General features: G+C 36.0%; 1 protein-coding gene across 1 annotated transcript in view; it reads right to left on the bottom strand.

The window, feature by feature from the left end:
• Nucleotides 1-22,995, bottom strand: part of Malrd1 (MAM and LDL receptor class A domain containing 1) — a 470,497-nt gene that overhangs the window by 407,623 nt on the left and 39,879 nt on the right. Inside the window, exons 5-8 of the mRNA XM_069991735.1 lie at nucleotides 16,981-17,077; nucleotides 5,253-5,354; nucleotides 4,464-4,610; nucleotides 859-1,010 (exon numbers count right to left, since the gene is read on the bottom strand). Coding sequence (XP_069847836.1) covers nucleotides 859-1,010; nucleotides 4,464-4,610; nucleotides 5,253-5,354; nucleotides 16,981-17,077 — 498 coding nt within the window. The remainder of the gene's footprint in view (nucleotides 1-858; nucleotides 1,011-4,463; nucleotides 4,611-5,252; nucleotides 5,355-16,980; nucleotides 17,078-22,995) is intronic.

Genomic DNA, 22,995 nt, shown 5'->3' with positions numbered 1-22,995 from the left:
TCTCGTTTCTAAAATGCCTGACTTCCCTCGGTGATTCTTTATCCCATCTATGAACATAGTCTTTACAACAGAAGTTCTCATATTACTTCATGTATATTCCTACCTACAGATAATCTCACTGCTAAAGTTAAGTTAGGAAGACAGATTTTACTTCCTATCTGTGAATTGCTTTATTCACTAGCATAACCATCATTAAGTTGCTCAACCTAGTATGATATTTTTTTAAAAATTTAAGTGATTCTTTTTTCTTTATTTAGTTAGCAAATACTAGTCCTTAAAATATATTGAATGGTACTGAAACAAATTCTTTGTGCCCATCATATATATATATATATATATATATATATACATATATATGCATACATATATATATTTCAATAGAATAAATAGTAAAGTCTAAAACAGAACAGATGAGTTTCAGTCAAATTGAGAGTTTCTTAACTATGCCTTCATGAATTTTAGAAATTAATATTTTGCAAATTATCACACTAACTTTTTTTGCCAGTCATAAGGCTTGAACTCAGGACCTGTCTGTGAGCTCTTTTATTCAAGGGTTGCACCCTACCCCTTTGAACCACTGAGCCACTTCTGGTTTTTGAGTGGTTATCTGCAGATAAAAGTCTCATGGGGACTTACCTGCCTGGGCTGGCTTTTGAACCATGATCCTCAGGCCTCAGCCTTCTGAGTAGCTAGGCACATTATCTTTTGTATATCCTAAAATGACTTTGGAATGACTTTGAAAAGAGATGAGGCTAAAGAATAAAACACACACACAACTAAAAAATGGAAACACAAGTCTCAAGAAATATAAGTTTCACTTATTCAATACATTTGAAATTAATGCTAGTTTCTTCTTACCTTATTATTATACAGTCCTACTCTCAAAACACTGTTTTCCATGGAGTAATGGAATTGGAGATGGCACTTCGTGGCGAAGCAGTGACACACAGAGCTGTTTAGATAAGCCCGACTGAATGAAGCACTCTTGGCCCCCATCCATACATAGAAACCTTAAAAATAAAGAAAAAGAATCAATTTAGAAAAACAATTAACTGGTTTCTGCCTAAACACATCAATTTTATTTCTGAAGATTTTCAAAACGATGCTTAACACATAGTATTATATTTTAAAAGATATGGTGTTTAGAAATGATGATTGAAGAGACAAAGGGGAAGATAATGCAGTAATAAAATTCAATGTACATCCTATAAAATTAAGAAAATTGAGGGAAGGGATGAGATTGGGAAGGACCAGGGAGAATGATAAAAGAGTGACATTGATCAAGATGCATTGTATTTATAAACTGCTCTGTTGAATGGCAATTCTTCTATATATCTACTTGAAGAAAAAATATTAAAAATAAACATGATTATGTGAATGGCAAACAATGGTTCTTATTTCATATGTGATTTCTAAAATGTACTAAATCTTTCCAAGTTCCTCATACCAATTTGTTGTTGTTGTTGGTTGTGGTGCTTGAACACTGGGCACTGTCCCTCAGTTTTCAGCTCAAGGTTAGCGCTCTACCACTTGAGCCATAGTGCAAATTCTGACTTTTTCTGCTTATGTGGTGCTAAGGAATAGAACCCAAGGCCTCATGCATGCAAGGCTAGCACTCTACCACTGAGCCACCTTCCCAGCCCCTTCATACCAAAACTGAATGGTATTCTTACTAGGGAAAGTCAATATTCTTTTTTAAAAATTATTTTGCTTTAATTATTTTTTGGTACTTTTTATTGTAAAAAAAATACTGTATAGGGGGGGGGGGTTACAGCTACATGAGCAAGGTAATGAGTACATTTCCTATCGAGCACTGTTGCCTCCTCCTTTGCTTTTCCCCTACCATCCCTTCCCTCCAACCTCCAAAACTACTACCACCCCCTGCAAAGTTGTAAAGTTTGTTTTCAACATAGTGTTTTGTACACCTCATTGTTACAATGTTAAGCCATGTTAAGTATTTTTTTCCCTTCCCCTTCCCAAATTAGAGAAGTGTATATACTGGATGCAGGGCACCGGAGCCAAATACAGTGAAAGCAGGGGTTATACTGTGGGGGAGGGACATACAAAGCAACAAAGAGATAATCTTATAAATGCGTTAGAAACACATGCATGAAAGAAACGAAAACATTAAAATACATATTTAAGGGTTCATTTTCCTAACATCACATTATCTGACCTTTTCCGCTTGACTCAGACATATACTAGATATTGCAAATAAGGGAAACCATGGGACCTATGTTTCTTTGGGCCTGGCTTACTTCACTTAATAGAATTTTTTCCAAGTCTTTCCATTTCCTAACAAATGGGGTGATGTCATTCTTTTTGATGAAGGCATAAATTCCATTGTGTATGTATGTGTGTATGTGTATGTGTGTATACATATACCACATTTTCTTGATCCGTTCATCTATTGAGGGACATCTGGGTTGGTTCCATATCTTAGCTATGGTAAATAATGCTGTAATAAATATTCTTAAAAGTAGTCTATAACACAAAACTATAACATCAAATTATTATCCTTTTAAGTGTCTTTCTACATTCTTTCTTTAGTTAATTATTCTTCCAAGAATTCTTTTCCCTGTTGGTAAGTTTTTTCTACTTTGTATATAATATTTTATATATAGTTTCACAGATTATAATTTAAAATGCCATCTTTCTTAGCAAATCACATAAAAAGATTTAGATATTGATATTAAACTACACCTGAAGATTTTGTAGTATTTGAAAATATTGTCAATCTGTTTTCCCCTCTGATATTTAAAAGTAAATATTAAACATACAGATACAAAGTTCCTATGATTTATATATTAAAAATGAAGTCTGAAGCTGGGCGCTGGTAGCTTACACATGTAATCTTACTACTCAGGAGGCTGAGATTTGAAGATCATGGTTCAAAGCCAGCCCAGATTTTGAAGAGTTCCTGAGACTCTTATCTCCAATTAACCACCAAAAATCAGAAGTGGCTCAAGTGGTAGAGTTATAGCCTTGAAAAAAAAGCTCAAGGACAGTCCCCAAGGCTCTCAGTTCAAGCTTACTACTAGCATCAAAAAGAAAAAGTAAAGTCAAAATACACTATTTCTTTGCAGGTTGATAATGTTTCAGCAGCATCTAGAATTATAATGTTAAATTAGCTAAAACTCTACCAGCAATATGTTAAGCTTTAATCAAAATAGCATAGTAAGTTAGTGATTTGCTTGTGACTCAAAGACAAATGAATGATAAACCAAATAAAAATACATTTTTAAGAAAGGATAGGGAAAACAAAACAATGTAAAATATTTCAAAGATTCAGAAATGAAAAGTATGCTAGTTGATGAATGGAACTAACATGATAGACTACTTACGATTAGGACCAAATATGCTAAGGGGATTTTAGTAGTTTTTTATTGTAAAGACACTGTACAGAGGGGTTACAGTTACATGAGTAAGGAAATGAGTCCATTTCTTATTGAGCACTGTTACCTTCCTTTGTTTTTCCCCTGCTATCTCTTCCCTCCCCACCTCCCTAACACCTACCTTCCACCTCCCTCCCAAGTTGTAAAGTTCATTTTCAACACAGTGTCTTGTACATCTCTTTGTTATAATGGGTAAACCTGTATCCTTGTTTCAGCATTTTGTTATCTCCCTTCCCCTCTCCAATTTAGAGAAATGGATATACAAGATGCAGGGCACAGGAATCAAACACAGTGACAACAGGGGTTATACCATGGAGGAAACAAGCACACAAGAGAAACAAAAAAAAATCACATAATACATTAAAAAAACATATGAAACCAACACAGATGCCCCTCAATAGATGAAAATGTGGTATATATATATATATATATATATATAATGAAATTCTATGCCTCCATCAGAAAGAATGACATTGCCCCATTTGTTAGGAAATGGAAAGACTTGAAAAAATTTATATTAAGTGCAGTAATCCAGACCCAAAGAAAGATAGGTCCCATGGTTTCCCTTATTTGTAACAACTAGTATATGTCTAGGATAATCTTACCAGACCAGTAGAAAAAATAAAAAACTATGTACATTTGACTATATAAGATGATGCTCAGTGAAATGAACCCCAAGATAGGGACATAAGAGGTTTTTTTCTTTGTCTCTGTTGTTTCTATGTTATGGGTTTTGATCAATCTATGTATTGCTGAGAGGGGCAAGGGAGAGAGATATATGTGCAGAGTCAAACTCTTGAAACCAGAGAACAGGGTTAAGAAAACTTGCTTATAAAAATGTTCAACAACTTAAGACTCAAAAAAATAGGATGTGTAAAACACCAAGGATGACTATGAAGTATGAACCCCTTAAGAAGTTTCCTTGCACAGTTAAAAGTCTTGGGGGCTAAACAATGATCCAACAAAATCACTACAGAAGAAGTAGGAACAATGACAAAGAGCAAGACAAACTGGAGGAAGATGGAGGAGGACATGTCCCACTGAAATATATTTATTTTTATTTCTTACCTTCCTCCTTGCCACTTTGATCCACTTGTGGTGCAAATGCTACTTTAGGGACCTCGTTTGCTTTTGTGCGAATCCAGGGAACTTTCCCAGCTGAAACCTCTGATGTCCAATCACATGTATCCACATCAAATCCACAGGCCTCACACACTACAGACGGGAACAAAATACCTTGGTGGACTATTCAAGTCTATTAGAGTGGCTGCTTAAGCAGGGTTACATGCTATAACCAATTAAGTGGCTTACACACACTATCTGAAAATTTTGATCCAGCAAGCTGTACAGTGTATCATCTTTGTTCTACAAAACGCGTTCAGTTGTTCCATATCTGCATTCTCTGAATGAGAACTACGGTTGTAAAAAAAAAAAAAAAGGATTTCTAGAAATTTATTTTTTATTTTTTACCGCTTCTTTCAAGTTTTCACATTTTATATTTGACCTTATCTATAAATTATTTCTTATAATATTAAATAATTTAATTGGAATTAAATTAATGATTGTGAACTAGTCATTTATATTGGAATCTTACTTTTTGGCAGCAGATTAGAATTTTAAAGAAAAAACATTGTATGCAATTCCAGGATGATATTTTATGAGGTCCTTTTACAAAAATATTATATAGATGCATTTAGAATTTTCAAATTTAGTAAACCATAGACATTTAATAACACTCAGCCAACACTAAGAATATCTTAGTGTCAGCAAAGGCTTACAGCTATGATCTATGACTGATTTCTGAACTGCATAAACTATTACCCCACCAACAAAGTGGCATCTCCATTGAGTACTTACACCTCATTTGTCCACCCATAGACTCAAACTTGCAGAGATCCATATCTGGGTAGCATAGTTCTTGCTCATTATTTGATGCTTCTTGACATGGTAACATCTCATCTGTTAAATTTAAACAATAATCAGCAGTAAATTGCAAGTGCTACTGGAAAAATTCTTAAACTATTAACATTCACTCTAAAAGAAAACAATTTTTCACTTTGGAAAGTAGTATGGAGGTTCCTCAAAAGACTCCACGTAGAGCTCCCCTATGACCTAGCAATCCCACTTTTGGGCATTTATCCAAATGATCACAAACAAGACCATACTAAAGCTACCAGCACAACTATGTTTATTGCAGCATTATTTACCATAGCTAAGCTATGGAACCAACACAGATGCCCCTCAGTAAATGAATGGATCAAGAAAATGTGGTATATATACACAATGGAATTATATGCCTCCACCAAAAGAATGACATTGCCCCATTTGTTAGGTAATGGAAAGACTTGGAAAAAATTCTATTTAAGTGAAGTAAGCCAGGCCCAAAGAAACATACGTCCCATGGTTTCCCTTATTTGCAATAGCTAGTATATATCTGAGACAAGCAGAAAAGGTCAGATAAGTTGATGTTATGTGAAATGAACCCCAAGATTAATATGCAAATGTTTTTTTCTTTCTTGCAATTGTTTCTAACATATTTATAAGATGATTTCTTTGTTGCTTTGTATGTCCCTCCCCCACGGTATAACCCCTGCTTACACTGTATTTAATGTTGGTATAATGTGTGGAGGGGAAGAGCAAAAACAAATCGTTTAAATAGGGATACAGGTAGACGCATTGCAACAATGAGATGTAGAAGTCGTTATGTCGAAAAACGAACTTTACAACTTTGGTGGGGGGGGGGTGGGGACGGGGACGGGAAAGGAATAGGAAACAAAAGAGGAGGCAACAATGCTTGATAAGAAATGTACTCATGGAAGTGGCACTGTGGCTCAAGCGGTAGAGCGCTTGCCTTGAGCTGAAGAGCACAAAGACTGCGCCCAGGCCCAGAGTTCAAGCCCCACGACTGACCAAAAAGAAAGAGAAAGAAAGACAGAAAGACAGAAAGACAGAAAGACAGAAAGACAGAAAGACAGAAAGACAGAAAGAAAGAAAGAAAGAAAGACAGAAAGACAGAAAGACAGAAAGACAGAAAGACAGAAAGAAAGAAAGAAAGAAAGAAAGAAAGAAAGAAAGAAAGAAAGAAAGAAAGAAAGAAAGAAAGAAAGAAAAAGAAAGAAAGAAAGAAAGAGAAATGTACTCATTACCTTGCCCATGTAATTGTAACCCCTCTGTACAGCATTTTTACAATTAAAAAAAATAAAAAAGCAATTTTTTCCCTTTAGGTGGCTAAACTAAAATATATGTGCACACACGCACACACACAGAATTAAACCACAATGTCCATGTCTGTATTTTAATCACATCACTGTGCTGGCTGGCAAGTCCCCCAACAAAACTGTGCATGTTTCCAGAGAAAGAATTTGCCCTAATGTTTAAATGGAGAACATGAGATTATAATTACACATAGGTTAAGCAAATCATATGCTGTCTTTAATGAAACTGGATCTTTCCCAGAACTATTTCCTCTGAGCTCTCTTGTCCTGGTTTTGGGGGGTGGGGGAAGGGGGTGGCTTGTACTTGAGAAAGACTTGATATCCTTCACACTACTAGTATAGCCTACAGAAGTCTGTTGTTCTCATAGTTTTAAATACTGAGCTTTGACTATCTCGACATTAAATTGCACCTCCTGCTGGACCAACTTACAGTAGTAGTCATCTACAGATTTTGGTGCATTCAATATCTGGAGATTTTTGGCTCTTCACTTACTATAATTTTTTGTCATTTCAATATTCTTTGCATCTTCTCAGTTTCATGATTCTTTTTATTGATGATCTTGATGAAAAGTCTTGCCTCCATCTCTCTAATCAAGAATCATCACTAGTAATAGGGATATTTTCTTATTGTAATTTCAAGTGGCCCACTCCCCAGCCATCACTCTGTATTCCAGCTCTGCCTATATCTTACCTCTAACCGCACAGTCTTGAAAGGTCATTGACATTTCAGTCAGCGACATATTGCATAGTCAAAGGTAGTCCCATGATCTAGTGATGCTAGGGCCATCATAACTTGTGTTAGAATACCCCCATGATGTTTGCCCAAAGAGGAAATCACCTAAAAGATGTCTTTCTCAGAATGGATCCTGGTCCTGAAGCCTGTGACTTTATTTTGATTGTACCAGGCCCTACAAGCCTTTAGACCTACAATTTCTTCAATTTTTGTTCTATCCACTACCATCTTAATTCCTCTCCTACAAATTTTATAGAGGAAGTCATCCTCTGGACTTTCTCTTACTAACATCCTCTTGGCAAAAACTCTGGGAAGTATAAGTGTCTACCTACTCCAGTGTATATCTGTATATTTGAGGGGTCATGAGGAAAGACTCTTCACAACTCATGACTTGAGATTCTGGCAATCTGTCTACTTTTTCTCCATTCTTAGACAATGACTCAAATCTTGTTTTCCCCTTCTTAAGTTTCCAGCTCTTCCTACACAATCACCATTCTCTGCCTATCATTTTGCTTCACATTTCACTGGACAAATCAGAAGCAACCTTTAGAATCCAACTCTCCTCCTTGTGTATTGTTAATGTTTTGTTCCTCCTATAACCGGTAGCTGTCTCTATCCTCTCTTCTCTACTCATTTCTTTCATTTTCACAGAAACAGCATCTCCTTTTGCTTATTTAAAGAATCATTCTAGCAATTTTCTCCTTTGTCATCTGTTTCTTGTGAGATTATTCCCTTTGGTGCCCGGTCAAAATTGCATCCATCTTAAGAAAACCTACTTCTCATCAATGACTATGATAACTCCTCAAAGTGCTGTTGATTCTCACAGACTCCAATTTCAAATCTTCTTTATATAACTGTATCTGATATTTAATTTTCCCTCTTCAGAAGTTTATATATGGAACTAGTTTTATCAAGGTGCTTACTGATTATCCAAGTGAAGTGATCAAATTGATAGAAGGATAATGGAGTTGAAGTGCAACAAAAGTTCTGATATGCAAGCGTGGCATCATTAGCATTAAAGAAAAGATGTAAAGACACAGACTGGGTGATAATAATAAGGTGAGTGAGTAAAGAAGGGATGTAATCCACAAACTGAGCTCTGAGGTAATAGTGTTCAAGGCCATAAGGGAAACTGCAAAAAAGACTGAGAAAAAATTAGATATTATATAAGAGGAAGTCTAAGAGAAAACTGATGGAATGGGAAAAAGAAAATATTTCAAGAAAGAAGGAGTGAGTAAGTATATCCAGCAACACTGGTATGTCATGTTAAGGAGATATATTGAAGAAGGAAAATTAAATATCAGATAAACATCCATATCTCACCCCCCACACACATTGGCATTTCTGTCCAAGTTCTTATTTTCTTGTTCTCCAAAGTCATTATCGCCATGTCATAAAATATACATATTTACTTGCTTAATGTCTGTCTTCCCTTGAATAAAATGTAGGCCGTACGAAAGCAATGATTACTACTTGTTTTTCTGCTACTATATGATATCCAATGCTTAGAAAAAATCTGTGGCAGCATATATTAGTTCAACAAAATTAGTAAATAAATGACATAAGAAAAAATCAACAAAAGGTAAAAAATAGTATAGGTTCTATATAAATCATGTACATTTTTATTTGTGATAAAGCTGAACCAATTGGTTATGACAATGGTTTATGAATATATACATAGTTGACCTTCTCATAATGAGAGTTTACAAATGATGAATATGCAAATCCTCTTCGATTTAGACACACTGACAATGAAAGTGTCTTTGCAATTAAGGAAATGTTGGCAATAAATGAAGCTAAGATTGCACAATAACAATTACCCTGAAACAATTAAAACTGTAATTTCTGTGGATTCATATGAGCTACAAATATTCTGCCCCCAGAGCTGCATAATTAAATACTGGTCATAGTTCAATTAAATGCTGTATATTATGGCTCATTTGTCGCTATTTATACAAGACTATAAAAAATACTGCAAACAAAACTAACCCAATAAACAAGTACAAACTGCAAAAAAAATTTAAATGTATCTTATGCCAACTGTCCTTTGTAATATCGACCACTTCATTGTCATTGATCTCTTAATTGGAAATTATAATAATAAAAGTAGTGGAATGTGGGTTTTTAGGTGTGATTTGTATATTTGTCAATTATAATACCTCTGAAACAATTTATTTACTTCAATTTTTATTTGCATTCTTATTCATTCTTCTGTCTTTCTCACTTCTGTCTTTATCACTCTCTATCTCTCTGTTTCTCTTTCTGTCAGCCCTTCTTTCATATCTCTCTCTCCTCTCCCTCCTGCTCTTTCCTTCTCTCTCATTCTTGTTCTTCTACTGCACCAACATCTGGTTACAGAGAGATATCTGGAGGATTTTAAATCCTTCTTCAATGACACATGATCAGCAAGAGGAAGCTTTGCCAACCATTTCAAGGTCCTATACTAATGAAGTCACGTGTCTATGGACTGTCATCCTTCAAAGCTTATCTTGCACAAGCAGGTGGAGTGAAATTGGCCAGGAACTCTCACATGTTAGAGAATGAAGTCCAAGTCTCAAGGATATTGCAGACAAAGTTATAAATAACATCCAACTTGGCTCTAGATATTTTAGACAATTTCTTTTGTCAATTAGTAATGGATTTCAATTAACAGTTATTGGAGCTTAAAGGTAACTAAAAGCCAAGACTAAAAAAAAAACCTAGGATTTTAGTTCTTTAAGTGGGTATTGTACATGTCATGAAGAATCTAATTAAGGAGTAATTTGTGTATTTGTGACATTGCACAAATGGCACTAAGGAAAAAAACCTGGAAAGCCTATTTAAAAAAAAATCATATACTTTTATAATATTCTGATTATAAATCATGACATGCATTTTTTACTAAAAAATTATAACCAGAAATTTATTCAAGAATAAATGTCATTCAAAAATCATTGATTAAATATGTTCTTCCTTAATCACAATTCACAAATCTGGATTTCTTTTTTATACTTGCTACTTTGGTAAAGTCTAAAGCAATAAGCCTTCTAATAAATTTCCAATGAATTTTTACATCTTGGGAGAAGCTAAGGCTAAACTTATACTATGTGAAGGTATGGATATAATCTAACAGGTTTCTTTAATACTATAAAAAGATATTAATTTTATTGCTCAATTTTAAAAGAATTCATAAATCATGAAAGCTATGATAAACAATCACTATTGTAGAATTATAGGGTTGTTTTCCTCTGGCACTGTTTTCTTATTTTGTTGGGGTTTTATTCCCATCTGAAAACCTTTTAGAGAAGTTCTCTTCATGATGACTATACCAAGGACTCAAATAGGGAATGGCAGAGAAGAAACAGATTTCAAAAGAACATTAAAACTTAATTCTAGGGCTGGGAAGGTGGCTCAGTGGTAGAGCGCTTGCCTTGCATGCCTGAGGCCCTCAGTTCGATTCCTCAGCACCTCAGCACATAGCAAAAAGAAAAAAGCTGGAAGTGGCACTGTGGCTCAAGTGGTAGAGTGCTAGCCTTGAGCTGAAGAGTTGAGGGACAGTGCCCATCCCCAGAGTTCAGGCCCCATGACCAGACCCCCCCCCAAATTTTTTTAATTAAAAAAAACAATTCTAAATATGTAAATTTTGAGCTTCTATAGAAAATAATTTTGCTTATTCTACTCATAAACCCAACTTCCCTTGCCTGTCTTTATTACAAATACAAAATGCTAAAAATGTGGCTTTATTGTCCTCTCATGTAAATGAAGTTACCCATGTGGTAACTGCCTAGCCAATTACATAGCCAAAATATTTCCCCTTACTCTGTCTGTCTAAATTTGAGACATACAGAGCTCAATAGTCATGGCCACAAAGTGATGAGCATAAAGTAAATTCCAAATATGTCACTTTATCTTTGATTCTGTTAAAGAGGAAAAACATATGTATAACTATTTCCTCCCTTTTCTTAAGTCATTTAAGAAAATGTATTTGATTTCTTTTATCTAAATGCCTTTTTAGCCTATCCACCTTTACAATGGGATTTTATGGTGCAAATATCCAGAAGACATTGGTTTGCCTTTGCATCCAAGTCTCTGATGCTCCACCCTCAGCCTCTATCTCTGCCACCAGGAATGCATGAGACTGAAACCACTGATTCTAACTAGCTGCTCCAAAGCAAGCCATTGCCAAGTAAAATAATCAATAAGGGCTCAGGGTTCCTAAAAGCTATCCTGTTCTTAAGCCTGGTCTTGTTCACTTTACAATATATCCTGAGAACTTTATTTATTATATAGCTCCATATTCTGTGATTCCAGCATGCCTGGAGAGAAGCCCAGAATCAATCATGCCTCTTATGCTCCCAGTGATTAACTAGGTCCAGTCTGTTATTATAGTGCCTGAACTTGACTACACAGTTTCCTTGGAAATTTAATGCTACTTAATTTTACCACCTCTCACATCCCTTCCATTTATAAAATTCAAGTGCCAATTCTATCCCATGATGCTTTATGCTTTTCTTTCAATATTAATCTTCATACTGCTGTATTTGCCTTCCAATATGACCCTCAGTTTTTACTTATTGGCAAAAAAACTGTGCCCTTGCCTTCAAAGAATGCCCCTTATCTCGATCTTTATTTCCTGTTAAAGAATACTTAATTAATAGCTTTCCAAAAAGATGATGACATCTTTTTTAAAATAATCCATAAAATAGGAAGCTTAACATAAGAATAACTATCATTCTCATTTAAAAAAAATTGTTTCTATACAAATATGTTCATGACATCCATGTTGTTATCCATGAAGGTCTAATGTACACATTTCCTAAAGATTTCAGTCTGGGATTTTAGCATCTTCTTTGCTAGTCCTAAATTTTGTCATGTTGTATGAAGTTAACATCCATGTAAAAAGCTTAGTCAGAAAACTAAACTTGATGGACTGGAAAGGTGGCTCAGTGGTAGAGTGCTTGCCTGGGTTCGATTCCTCAGCACCACATAAGCAAAAAGAAAAAAGCTGGAAGTGGCGCTGTGGCTCAAGTGGTAGAGCGCTAGCCTTGAGCTGAAGAGCTGAGGGACAGCGCCTAGGCCCAGAGTTCAGTCCACACGACCGGACCCCCCCCCAAAAAAAGAAAACTAAACTTAAAATTTATTGAAGCTTCATCTTTAGCAAACTCCATTTCTACATCCTCTCTATTACATTATAACCATAAGAATATCCAGAACTATTGTCTTAGAAATTTTAGACTTTATTATTTTTCTATCTTACCACAAGTTTCCTTAAAAGGTCAAATTTCTGATATTTTTACTCCAGCTAAAATTCATTTTTTGACTTCTGTAATGAATTTATGGAGGTCTTTGATGTTGTTTACTGCAAAATCTGGCACTTATCTTCTGAATATTTATTATGGACCATTTGCCTTGGCTTTGTCCCAATATGTACATCATGGGTACTTAAGGAAATGGCTTTGGTTTCCAGAATCAATGATGGAGCGACATTATATTTCTGAAATGATAATAGAGTTTAACTATGGACAATCACAAGGTCCAAGCACCACCCAAGAATGTTCCTGTATAAATTTGTAATGTAAACACAAATTCAATGGCAGCAGCCCAACAGTGAAGTGAACCAAGCCAACAGCTGATTTCATTGCCTATTCTGCTTTTGAGGGTGATTATCTAAACTGGCCAATGAATAGGGCTAGTTAGGAAGCATTTCATTTGGCAGACCCTAATTTCTGCAGAAGCTATAAGATTCCTAGAACAGAAAGATACTGCTGAAATAATCAGGAATTAAATGTATCATTAAAGTGAAGTCTAGGCTGTCTGAGCTCTGGATCCAGGAATACCACTCAAGTAACAGAAGAGGGAGAATAAATGGAGATTTAAACAGGAGGGCAGTCAGAAGTTGAATGTGCTTTACCTGTAGTCAATCAAATATTCTGAACTGACATGTTGTACACTTCTTGATAAATCTAATAAATGCTATTTTTTAATGAAAAGGTATTGGGGTTGATTCCTTAATTCTTTACTTGTAAAATTGGGAGGGGGTGTATAATCTGTTCCTGCCAAGCTGTCAATTTTGATTTGTCTATATTTCAATGTATTATATACGGATTCCTTACCCAATATATACTAAACACTGATAAGACAAAGATGGGAACAAATCTTTATATTTTTTACATAATGACTATAAGTAGCTCCTATAAAATCCTTCCTTCATTTCAGTAACAAGATACACATATCTATAAGGTCTATAATACCAACACAAGTTCTGTCTAAAACCTAAACGCAGGGATGTGGGCATGGCTGAAGATATAGCACACTTGCCTAACAAGTCCTGGGCCCTTTTCATTGTTGCAACAGGTCCACCTGTATCCTTAAACAACTGGTTTTTCCCCATCTCCTCCACAAGTTACACTGACATCAAATATAGTGAAAGCAGGGGTTATACTGTGGGGGAGGGACATACAAAGCAACAAAGAGATAATCTTATAAATGCGTTAGAAACACATGCATGAAAGAAAAAAACATTAAAATACATATCTAAGGGTTCATTTTCCTGACATCACATTATCTGACCTTTTCCGCTTGACTCCTACATATACTAGATATTGCAAATAAGGGAAACCATGGGACCTATGCTTCTTTGGGCCTGGCTTACTTCACTTAATATAATTTTTTCCAAGTTTTTCCATTTCCTAACAAATGGGGCAATGTCATTCTTTCTGATGGAGGCATAGAATTCCATTGTGTATATATACCACATTTTCTTGATCCATTCATCTACTGAGGGGCATCTGGGTTGGTTCCATATCTTAGCTATGGTAAATAATGCTGCAATAAACATAGTTGTGCTGGTAGCTTTAGTGTGGTCTTGTTTGTAAACATTTGGGTAAATGCCCCAAAGTGGGATTGCTGGGTCATAGGGGAGTTCTATGTGAAGTCTTTTGAGGAACCTCCATACTGCTTTCCAAAGTGGTTGAACAAGTTTACATTCCCACCAACAATGAAGTAAGGTTCCTTTCTGTCCACATCCCCTCCAGCATCTGTTGTTGTTAGAGTTCTTGATTTTTGCCGTTCTAACTGGGGTGAGGTGATATCTCAATGTTGTTTTGATTTGCATTTCTTTTATGGCTAGGGATGTTGAACATTTCTTCATGTGTCTATTGGCCATCCTTCTTTCTTCTTCAGAGAAGTTTCTCTTTAAGTCTTTTGCCCACTTATTTATTGGGCAGTTGTTTCTTTGAGGATTTGTTGTTGGGGGGTTTAATTTTTTGAGTTCCAAGTATATTTTAGATATGAGACCCTTGTCCGTTGTATGGCTAGTAAAGATCTTCTCCCAATCCGTGGGCTTTCTATTGATCTTGCTAGCTATGTCATTTGCCCTGCAGAAGCTCTGCAACCTTATGCAATCCCATTTGTCCAACCTTTCTTTGATTTGTTGTGTTTCCGGGTCTCTATTCAAAACATTTCTGCCTGAGCCAAGGAGACCTAGGGTTTCTCCTATTCCATCCTGTAATGTTTTTAGAGTGTCTGCTTTGACTTCAAGGTCTTTGATCCATTTGGAGTTGATTCTGGTACAGGGTGATATATAAGGATCTAGCTTTAGTTTTCTACATGTAGTTAACCAATTTTGCCAGCACCATTTACTGAAGAGGCTGTCTTTCTTCCATTCTATTGTTTTAGCTCCCCTATCGAAGATTAGATGGCTATAGGTCTGTAGGTTCATTTCTGGGTTTTCAATTCTATTCAATTGGTCCTGAGGTCTGTTCTTATGCCAATACCAAGCTGTTTTGATTACTATGGCTTTATAGTAGAGTTTGAAATTTGGTATTGAAGTCCTGGGCCCTTTAATCCCTAGTACTACTACATCAATAAATAAACACACAAAAAACACAAACACAATACAAAATTCTTGTTATATTTTAGGAAAACCAACATATGTCTCTGAGCCAAACTGCAACCAAAACTTCTTTCCACAAAAAAAAAAGAAAAGAAAAAAGAAAAAGAAAAGCTTCTATGGTTTGGATGTGGCTTGGAAGTTTGGTCCCCAGAGTGGAGATACTAAGACGCTGTGGGACCTTTGCAAGGGGAAGGGCATCTTGAGATGTCATTGGGATCATTGTGGGCACTGCTTTTGAAAGGATCTATGCAGTTCTGTGAGATCCTGGTTAGCTATTATAACTGGGTTGTTATAAAGGAGCAAGCCTGTCTCCTACATAGTTTCTTTGGCTTTCCGTTTCACCATAAGCTCTCTTCCTTGTGTATGCTTTCCTGCCGTGATGCTATCCATTATGTGCCACAAGCTGCTAACTAAAGCCAAGCAGATGATAGTGGAATATGCTTGGACCTCCAGAACTGTGAACTAAAGATGCTTCTTTTCATTATAAAAATAAAAACCCGGGGCTGGGAACTTGGCTCGGTGGTAGAGTGCTTGCCTCACATACATGAGGCCCTGGGTTCAATTCCTCAGCAGGATCACAGTTCAAAGCCAGCCTGGGCAAGAAAATCCGTGAGATGCTTATCTTCAATAAACCACCAGAAAACTGGAAGTGGCACTGGCTCAGGTGGTAGAGCACTAGCCTTGAGCTGAAGAGCTGAGGGACAGCACCGAAGCCCAGAGTTCAGCTCCCCCGACTGACAAAAAAATAAAATAAAATAAACTATAAATTAAAAAAAAAACTTGTCTTAAGTATTTGGTAATAGTAACAGAAAATGGGCTAACTCAGCTATCTGTATTCTGTGATATTAAACCACAATTCAATAATATTTTAAAGAATAAGTACCTGCTACATATACACATATACAGGCACATATACATACACATATTTCACATATGCCTGTTTCTTGCTTGTTATATTTAAATTATTTTATCCTGAGTAAATTATACTTTTGTTTATTTACTTTATTTTAGTACTGGTCCTGGAGCTTGAACTCAGGGCCTGGGTGCTCTCCCTGATCTTTTTTCCTCAAGACTAGTGATCTGCCACTGTGAACCACAGCTCCACTTCCAGATGTTTGATTGGAGATAAGGGCCTCATGGACTTTCCTGCCCTTGCTTACTTTGAACCTTGATCCTCAGATCTCAGCCTCCTAGTAGCTAGAATTACAGGGATGAGCCATTGGCACCTGGCTTAAATTATGCTTTTAATATTTAATTTTCTATTGGGAAAAATACAAATGGGGAAGTGGACATTATTAGTTAACAGGGGCCTGATTAAATACATTTTTAAATTTGATAAATTTAATGTATTGATGCTTTTGTTTCAGTGTAAATATAGATTATAAAATCTCCAATTATTTTGTATCTTCATAGTGCTATAATCGAACCAATTCCACAGGAAGTTAATTTCAAGACTACCAGACTCCTGGAATGCACAGATCTCTCTTATCAAGATTTAGCTAGGTGGCAAAAATATGTCTAAAATATTCAAATCCAAATGCAAATGGACCCATTCAGTCCTCTGTAGTATTGTAGTCCATAAAAAAATATAGCCTCTTACAGTCTAATTCTAGTCACTGATGTGTAGTGTATCCAAACAATGGAGAATATCCCTCATGAAAATATCAGTGACAACAGAGAACAGATGCAAGTCAATACAATGTGTAAATTGCTCCAAACTTATTTTACACCAAAGGATAAAAATAGGAAGAAAAAAAGCCTTACCATCTGCAGGCAAGCAGCCTGAACCAAAAGATATATCATCAATAGCTATGACTTCATCCTGTTCATAAGTTGAGATCATTTGACCTTGAAAAACAACCTGCACAAGAAAAATAAGGAACATCACTATTTTGTAGAGTTCTAAGAGGAAATCTCCAAATAAGAAGCAAGGTACTTCCTAGAATTTCTCTGATGACCATATAAATTCCACATTAAATGGATCAGAGCAAATATTCTCTAAGGTAAAAATATGTGCTTCTATGCCTCTACCACCAATGTTTGGTCATGTAATGTGTTTGTGAAAGGAAGTAACATTTGTCTGGTTTTTACTCTCTAGCCCTTTTCCATGTTTAGATTGTAGGTGTTCATGAACTCATCATGTACTAGATCTGTATCCAAGTCCTATTTTGGTTTCCAGATCTTGTCATGTTAGCACTGTGCTCCACTGGTTCTTCAAATTGTATTCACAATCACATTGGATGAGATTGTTTTAGCCTCTTGCATATGACTTTCCATAGGCGAGATAATATTGACTGGGTATGTATTGTTCAGCAACATACTGTTAAAAGAAGACTGATTAAGCCAGGCGCTGGTGGCTCATGCCTATAATCTTAGCTACCCAGGAGGAACTGAGGATCGCAGTTCAAAGCCAGCCTGGGCAAGAAAGTCGGAGACTCTTATCTTCAGTAAACCACCAGAAAACTGGAAGTGGTACTGTGGCTCAAGTGGTAAAGCACTAGCTTTGAGCTGAAGAGCTGAGAGACAGTGCCCAGGCCCAGTTCAAGACCCACAACTGACCAAAAAAAAAAAAAAAAAAAGAGGAAGAAGAAGAAGACTGATTACTGTATCATAATAGAAAACCAGTACAACTCTCTACCAAGAAGAAATATCCTGATATATTAACCAGGAATTTAAAAAGAATACACTTTGTATTTTCTTATTACCTATGGTAATAGGGGGACTATGGGCAATATAAGGCCTGAGAAATCATTGATTAGAGGATTCAACAGTTTTATATATATATATATGCTTCTGTGTACTTCTTGGTGATTGCCCGTGGCTGCCTGCTTGTACTGATAATTTTGTACGGCCCATGAATGATGTTATCCAATACTCTCTAGCAATATCCAAGTGGCCCGTGGCAGGAAAAAGTCTTTACAAGACACCTATAAGACAATTGGTGTATCATTAGAGAGTTTTTTTCTCACACTCACTAATAAATAGCAAAGAAAAATTATTTATTGCTTTCAGGGCAATAAAATGAGAGCTGTGACTCTATGGTAGAGCCTTGAGAACAAAAAAAGCTGAGAGGCAGAACCTAGGCCCTCCATTTTTTCTGTTCTGTATATGCCTATAATCACTCTGTGTGTGTGTGTGTGTGTGTGTGTGTGTGTGTGTGTGTGTGTGTGTGTGTGTGTTAAATTTCATCATCAATGGTTTTTTCTTCCACATTCTCTCCAATGAAGACCTTAGGGCTTCAACTGGCACCCAGGCTGAAGATATACAAATTTGTATAATCTCTTTCCTGAGCTGTCCTTTCATATCTCTGCAACCTAGAAAACATTTTCACCCAAATGACAGGAGTCACTTTGATTTCAGAATATGCTGGTTTTGCTTTTCCAGTTGAACCTCTTAATTCACTCATTTTCTGAAAATGGTACCAGCAGACTGCTGTATGCAATGCTGAAATGACCTTTAGAATCAATCTCATATCCAATCAGCCAACACAAGAACCGAGTCAGTTCTGGTTTTTCTTCCAGCCCTATTTCCACTCCTGTGGGCTCATGCCTGATCTACTGAAGTAGCTTTTCAATTACCTTCTTGCCTTCATCTTGCAATAGGTACTTTGTGTTTATTAGGTTCTGTTAAATTACATGCTAACTTAGTCTAAGTAAAGAAAAGTTATGTGAACACTAGCTGCTATTTGTACCAAGTAGCTGAGCAAGGAACATTATTTTAGGGAAAGAATCATGTGTCTACGTGCAGGGAAATTTACTTATGGGTCACTGTGGTTACAACACACAAAACCCCATTAGGCATAAGTAGTCTAGCTAAATAGATTTTATTAAGAAAAGAATATTTTTAAGGGATTTGGGTTAGGGTCTGGAAAGTAGCTTAAAATAACTGTGAGCCAGGTCTCACAAAGAGTGGTAGGCATAAGCTCTGTTTTTTGCAGTAGTGATATTTCTAAAAAAGTGATATCTCACATTCTGTCTTTGCTCTAACACTTTAGGAATAAGGTTTTTTTTTTCTAAACTCCATGTCATATAGATTGTGTGGGGAGAAAGTTTTAAAAAGGAACAAAGTAGTGCTCCATAATAAACAAAGAAAAAGAAAGAGAAGGAGATAAAAGGAAAAATAATGGAGTTAGGATATTGGAACATCACAGATTTGAGTCTGCACTGATCTAGTGAGAAAATGAGAAATTTATTTCTCCCTAGATTTCTCAAGGGAAGGTAGTCTCTGGATGGAGATAAGGGTCAGCATTCAAGACCGTTGGTTGAATGTTAGAGGAAGCTGTGATGGCAACTAGACAGCAGACAGCAATCCACTTAGATCACATTAGTAATTACATGACCAGAAACTCTTACAATCATGTATCATGTTAGAACATGTATATTATTATTAATTATTCCCCAATAAACCTTTGAAAGACTAAAAAAGAAAATAGTGACTTCACCCTAACAGGTGATCATGTAATAAATATCCCCAAATTAAAACATTAAAATGTCTCACTCTTGAAAAGCATGAAGGCAGAACTTTTTTGATGAAGATATAATTTACATGCTTTTTTATCAATGCTTTATCTTTATTCATGTCTATTTTCAAATAGGAAGTTGCTGAGAACTCCCTAGCACTTCTAATATAAAATATCAAAGAAATAAAAAGAAGCTTCTATTAAAAATGTTGCTCTATGTTACAATTCAGGCACTGGCTCATTCAGTTTAAAAATTCAAGCATTCAACATGAAAAGTATACTGTATGATATGCTTACTGCCAGCTCACTAATTGCTGTAAAAATAAAAGGGTAAGTAAAGTGGGGAAGGATTCATTTGAACTTGGAATCAAATTTCTCTTGCATCTACAGTTCATTTTATTTTTTACCTTCTTAAAAATTTAGAATAATACTAAATTTTATTGCATATATTTGTTTTTAAATGTGATTGTAATTAATCAAAATCATGCAATTACATCATTTTTCATCTAACAGAAGACTTAAAAGAATACTTAATAATCACATAAAGTAGATTTGACCAAATCTGGAAATTGGGATAGTTTTTCCTCCACATTACAAATCCTTTAGTGCTTAAGCATGATAGAGAAAACTACTATAACTTACTGCTTAGTTCATACCTAAAACCTACCCTAGATTCTAAACTGGTATGAGATCTAGTAGGGTTACTTCACTTTTTAAAGGTCATAATTACCAATGAGATAAACCATCTTCTACACCAGACACAGATGAAGGGTCAATTAGAGTAAGTGTGCAAAAAATTAACTATAATTCTTTTTTTTGTTTTTTTTTTTTTTTGTCCGTCGTGGGGCTTGACCTCTGGGCCTGGGCACTGTCCCTCAGCTCTTCAACTCAAGGCTAGTGCTCAACTCAACATTTGAGCCACAGCATCACTTCCGGTTTTCTGAGTTGTTTATTGGAGATGAGTCTCACGGTCTTTTGTGCCCCGGCTGGCTTTGAACCTCGACCCTCAGATCTTAGCCTCCTGAATAGCTAGGATTACAGGCATGAGCCACCAGTGCCTGGCCTAAATATAATTCTTTACATATAGGAAGTACTAGTTATTATTATTTAAGCATGTTCAGAAATTTTCCGGAATCCTTCCAACTTTATTGATAACCCCTTTATTAGTAATTAATTTCATGTTGCAATGAATACTCAGATACTAGCTTACTATAATTTTATTAAGCAATGGATTTATTTATAGATGAAAATGGCAAAGCCTCTTTCTTAACATCCTGCTCCATGGGGTTTATTCCTTCCTTTCTTCTATCTTCCTTATTATCATTTCTCCCTTCTTTTCACTCTCTTCCCCTCTTCCTTATTTCTTTTTAAAAAAATACTGGGGTTTGAACTCAGGACTTTGAGCTTGCTAGGCAGGTATTCTACCATTATACACCTGGTGTGTGTGTGTGTGTGTGTGTGTGTGTGTGTGTGTGTGTGTGTGTGTGTGTGTGCGTGTGTGTGTGTGTGTGTGTGTGTGTGTGTAGCTCAGTGCACTGGTTATTTCTGAGATAGCCTCTTGCTTTTTGTCCATTGGACTATCTATCATCAACCTACTTTAGGCTTCCCATCAAGGTAGGGATTACAGATGAATGTCACACCACCCAGCTTCTTCCATTGAGATAGAGTCTCATTAGCCTTTTCTCCCTCGCTAGCCTAAAACCACAATCTTCCCAATATCATCTTCTTATGTAGCTTGAATGATATATGAATATCAAGTCAAAAAGTTCTCACATATATGCTGGGACTGGTCTCAGACCATGATCTTCCCAATCTCAGCCCCTAGATACCTAGAATTACAGGTGCTAGCCAGTGGCACTTGACTACCAGAGGCTTTCTTGAAAATCCACACTAACCTGGGATCTAGCTGGGACTGAAACACTCTATTTGGATATTTCTAAAGAAAATACATATGGACTTAAAATATCAGAAGTCAGCACTAAAGGGAAATAGCAGAAAATAGAATAATCCTCATAGGCTTGTTAGTTGATGAAGCAGCAGAGACTGTGTGAAGAAGATACTGATTACAACGTTCACTTAAAGTAAAGATTTTCATGAACAAGATACTGGATATGGATGTCATTTTACAAGCACAGCACATCTCTGTGGCCCACAAAACAAAAGGAAGAGACATCTGCTTACTTGCTGATGAGACATAACTAAAACTTACCTGTAATTTCAAAAGATTGGTATAATTGAAGGATCCCAAGAGGGTCATACAGTTTGCTAATTTTTACAAAGCCTTTAAGATAAAAGCACTGCTTTTATATCAATAATAAAGAGTCTGAAGAAGTAAATTAATATACTACACAAGCATCTACTTTGGTTGGACCTACAGCTGTATTTAAGACTCTCAAGTGAATAACCTCACCAAATCAGCTCTAGCTATGTTGCTCTGGAGATATCATGCACTAGAATTCTAAGTTTATATTTATTCACTGCACATTTTTAGACCAAAAAAATTCATGATACTTGGGAATATAAAACTAGAGAAACAAGGACGTTAGTTCCTTCAGATGGCAGTAGGTCTCAGCTTTGCAACATCCAAATCTGTTATGCTACTAAAGAGACTGACCTAAAGACACAATAGCTAGATGCAGAAAGGCATTGAAGCTGCTGGAAATGATAACATCTTTTAGCATTGGCTATGTTTTACAATTGAAAAGATGTATAATTAATAATAAAGCATCTACATAGGTAAGATTTGTATCCTAATACTCAAGTTTATACAATCATGGAGAGAGAACACAATCTAGCAAATTCACCCTTGAAGCCTAGTCAATGTGGATCAATCTTCATGAAGGAAATCTTGGTTTTATTGTGTTATTGTTGTTAGGAAAAGACAGATTGAGATGAATGCAGTGACACATGCCCATAATTCTAGCTTCTTGGGAGGAAGAGATCCAGGAGTCTAGGCCAGCCCAGACATAAAAGTTTCAAGACTCTAGGAAGTGGCGCTGTGGCTCAAGTGGTAATGTGCTCATCTTGAGATGAAGAGCTGAGGGAAAGCACCCAGGCCCAGAGTTCAAGCCCATGACCAACCAAAAATAAAATTTCAAGACTCCATCTTAACTAGTGGCTAGGTATTGTGTCTTGTTTCTGTCATTCCAAAATATAGAGAAGCACAATAGCTGGCACAATGATGTCCCAACAAAGTGTAGCTAGCCCACAGATAAAATAAGACACTATTTCTCTTAAAGGAACAAGTAGTGTAGCTCAAACACTTATCTAGTCATCACAAGGCCTTGATTACAAGCCCTAGTACTGCCAAAAAGGAAAAA

Source organism: Dipodomys merriami, unplaced genomic scaffold, assembly GCF_024711535.1.
Source record: "Dipodomys merriami isolate MVZ:Mamm:240054 unplaced genomic scaffold, mDipMer1.0.p SCAF_4, whole genome shotgun sequence".
NCBI lineage: Eukaryota > Metazoa > Chordata > Mammalia > Rodentia > Heteromyidae > Dipodomys > Dipodomys merriami.
The sequence above is the reverse complement of the archived record's forward strand: the minus strand, read 5'-3'. Positions and strand labels throughout refer to the sequence as shown.